Source organism: Amphimedon queenslandica, unplaced genomic scaffold (genome assembly GCF_000090795.2).
Source record: "Amphimedon queenslandica unplaced genomic scaffold, v1.1 AMPQUscaffold_11973, whole genome shotgun sequence".
Taxonomy (NCBI): Eukaryota; Metazoa; Porifera; class Demospongiae; order Haplosclerida; family Niphatidae; genus Amphimedon; species Amphimedon queenslandica.
Window position 1 is genome coordinate 10,147 of NW_003547788.1, and position 3,650 is coordinate 13,796.

The 3,650-nt window shown below is 31.9% G+C and overlaps 1 protein-coding gene across 1 annotated transcript; it reads right to left on the reverse strand.

The window, feature by feature from the left end:
* Positions 1–469: 469 nt before the first annotated feature.
* LOC109588620 (uncharacterized) lies at positions 470–2,602 on the reverse strand (the record flags this gene model as incomplete). Its single annotated transcript, XM_020004769.1, has 8 exons — positions 470–933; positions 982–1,165; positions 1,207–1,383; positions 1,436–1,557; positions 1,603–2,199; positions 2,243–2,290; positions 2,390–2,443; positions 2,527–2,602. Coding segments are annotated over 8 exons (1,605 nt in total), but the record flags the coding sequence as incomplete, so codon positions are not given.
* Between the last annotated feature and the right edge of the window lie 1,048 nt (positions 2,603–3,650).

Sequence of the window (3,650 nt, forward strand, 5' to 3'; positions counted from 1 at the left end):
AAGCAGCTATTGTAGTTATAAAGATGCTGTAGAGTCACTAACTCATGGACAAGGAAATACAATGTATTCACTAACAATTGTCAGCATTTTGTTAAAGCGATGGTCATTTTTCTTCAATCGCCGTCATGCAATAAAGTACAAGGAAAGAATGAAATTGATGTTTCTAATGAGTTCAGACTATATTGTCAAATTGTTCAGTTGTGTGCTGTGGCTCTAATGGAGCCAGTGGGACAATTCCTGCCATGGGATTGATTTTATCATTCATTGCAATACTAACTGTTATAGTAGAGCTCTTATAATGTATTCATAGCAGCATATCCATACAATTGTTTGACACTTTGTTTTTTGTAGTGAGCCTTGTTAATACTATTAGGATCAATAGCTGTTATCCATGACTCCTTGTTAGACTATAGACTATCATAATGCTATAATGATGCTACTTGGGTCAGTAGTATCCATCATAATAATTGGATTTATTATGCGTTATATGTTTATTAAATCTCTGGGTAAAAGTAAAGTAAATTAAAAGAAACAAAACTAAAAGTCCAAGTAAAAATTACCATAGTCTAATTTACTTTAAACAATGTCAAATGTCACGTTCCATCTCTTCTGCTATAGATCTGAATGCTTCATTATTTTTCAAGACTTGAATCAACTTTTTCAGCACACCAGGTTGATCAATAGTGACACGAAGAGCATTGAGCAAAGAATGTGCCCTGTCAGCTGGTCTTCTTGCATCGGTCATGCAGTCTTGCAAAGTGTCATCAGTAATGAGCCTTTTGGAATAGAGCTTATTAGCAATAGCTGCTATATTTTCAGGTGTCATAAGATCAAACAGGGCACCATATTGTTCTCTAAAAACTTCCTTAGGATCTGTTTGAGATTGCTGTGTTGAACAGCTCTGTTTGACAGAATCTTGCATTAAATGATCACCTAAAATTAACAATGTAAATTATAATTATGACACATTCCTCTTCATACCCATTGATAATACAATTAAAAAGACTTTATTTTCAGATATGATCCCCTTGAATGTTACAGGATGCCTTAATTCAGGATTAGTATTGCTACCAGTAGTAGCAGTGATTGTGAAACGGCATTGAGGAAAACATGGAGGATTCATTCGTCCATATGCATCAATTGTACTCTGACTAACTTTAGTTACCTAAGAAAGCATGTCACTAATTACTTTATACAAACACTAACTTTGGTGGGGTTTTCCATTGACTCTTCATTGGTGGGGTTTCCCAGATGAGGACTTATTGACCAACCTTCACTGCACTTATCTGTGTCAGTGTGTATCTCAAGGAATCCATTAGATCTCTCAAACTGAAAAGAAAACTCTTGATCACTCTCTGCTCTCTTGAACTTTTTATTCATGTACTAAACAAAGCCAAAGATTTATAATTATTGTAATAGAGCACAACTAAAATACCTTTATTAATGCATTAAGATCTTTACCAAATAGAAATATCAGCAGCCATTTTTTTCCAGGGCTTTTATTCTCATACAGTGGCTGAGCAAAGTAAAACCATGAGGCAGGCAATACATCTATATCTAAATAATTCTAAAATATAAAATCAAGTTAGTTATAAGACATGCTTTGTGTCGAATGGCTTTCAGTTTCTACATCTGTTGAAGTGCTTTTATCAGTACCAGTCAAAGAGTGTGGTGATGGAGGCAATGTTGGAGAAGAGAGTGGTATTGTAACACATGCATCAGATGTGGTCTGACGACTTGAGTGACGTAACTTTTTAAACCATTCCTTAATGGTTTGGACAATGGCCCATGAAGAAAATTCAGAGATGAGTAAACTGCCATACCGAGAACCAACTGGAAAACTTCCTTTATTAACTGGCTGAAAATCAAAAGGACATTGGTTACTAGGGGAAGTAACAAAACTGAGGTAACTAGCGTGAGATGGTGTTTCAATTGAAACACAATGCTGTATCTCTAGCAGTACTGGTTTCAGTAGAGGCTTGGAGACAGTTATAATGTACACAACACTGACTAGCTCAGAATCCTCTGGTAATATAAACTCTCCACTAACAAGAGCAGTAATGGATACTTCATTGATTTCAGAAGGTGAAACAGCTCCTTCTGGTACTGTTATCCTCAAACCATACTCTTCCCAATTGAGTAATTGAGGAAGATTATTTTGAATTAAAAATGACTTGCTTCCAGCAACATGTACATCACCTTTAAGCTTATATAAAAATGACCTATTTTAAATATAACATACCTGTTTGATCACCTTTTCTTGCTGAATCATTGTCTCTTGCTAATTTATCTATGGTAATCAAAATAACAAGTCTAATTGGAATCATAGGAACAAAATTAAGCTGAATCAGCTAAACAAAAACTGTGCATGTAATAATGGTCTATATACCTGATTGCTGACTATCTCTTGCCAATTGACCTTGTGCTAGCTCACCTTCATTGCCTATAAAATAGAATTTTAGTAGCTAATTTGGCTGTCCATGCATATCATATAAATTGATCTTACAATAAATAGTCTACCTGTACCTGATTCTTGTTTTATGGATTGATCTTCTATTACACTTGATTGTGTACTGGCATAAATAGTATCATCTTGTAGATACTATACTAATATTAATGGCATGCATCATTCAAAACAACTTACTCTCTATTATGTAACAAGTGTAGATAATTAAAATAAAGTATAGATTTTGAATCGTAGAAAGATTGAATCATAGAAAAAAATGTAAAAAACATCATGAGTTATTTAAATATAGATGCAATCAATGATACACATTATGACTTACATTCTATTGTGATAAAAATAACAGTTCAATTATCATTGATTGGTAAAGACAGATTAAATTATAAAATGTAACCAATAATACACATTATGACTTACTGGCTATTGTGTAATAAAAATAACAGTTCAAGTATTATGGATTAGTAGAGAAAGAAAGATTAAATTATAAAATGTGACCAATAATACACATTATGACTTACTGTCTATTGTGTAATAAAAGTAACAGTTCAAGTATCATAGGTTGGTAGAGAAAGATAGATTAAATTATAAAAATTTTACCAATAATACACATTATGACTTACTCTCTATTGTGTAATAAAAATAACAGTTCAAGTATCGTTGATTGGTAGACAAAGACAGATTAAATTACAAAATGCAACCAATAATACACATTATGACTTACTCTCTATTGTGTAATAAAAATAACAGTTCAAGTATCATTGATTGGTAGAGAAAGACAGATTAAACTATAAAAATGTAACCAATAATACACATTATGACTTACCTCCTATTGTTTTTATAAAAATAACAGATTGATTGGTAGAGAAAGACAGGATAATTTATAAAAATGTAACCAATAATACACATTATGACTTACCTCCTATTGTGTATTAAAATTACAGTTTAAGTATCATTGATTGGTAGAGAAAGACAGATTAAATTATGATAATGTAACCAATATTACACATTATGACTTACCAACTATTGTGTAATAAAAATAAGAGTTCAAGTATCATAGATAAATTGGTAAGAAAGACAGATTAAATTATAAAATGTAACTAATAAAACACATAATGACTTACTGACTATTGTGTAACAAAAATAACAGTTCAAGTATCATAGATAAAGTGGTAAAGAAAGATAGATT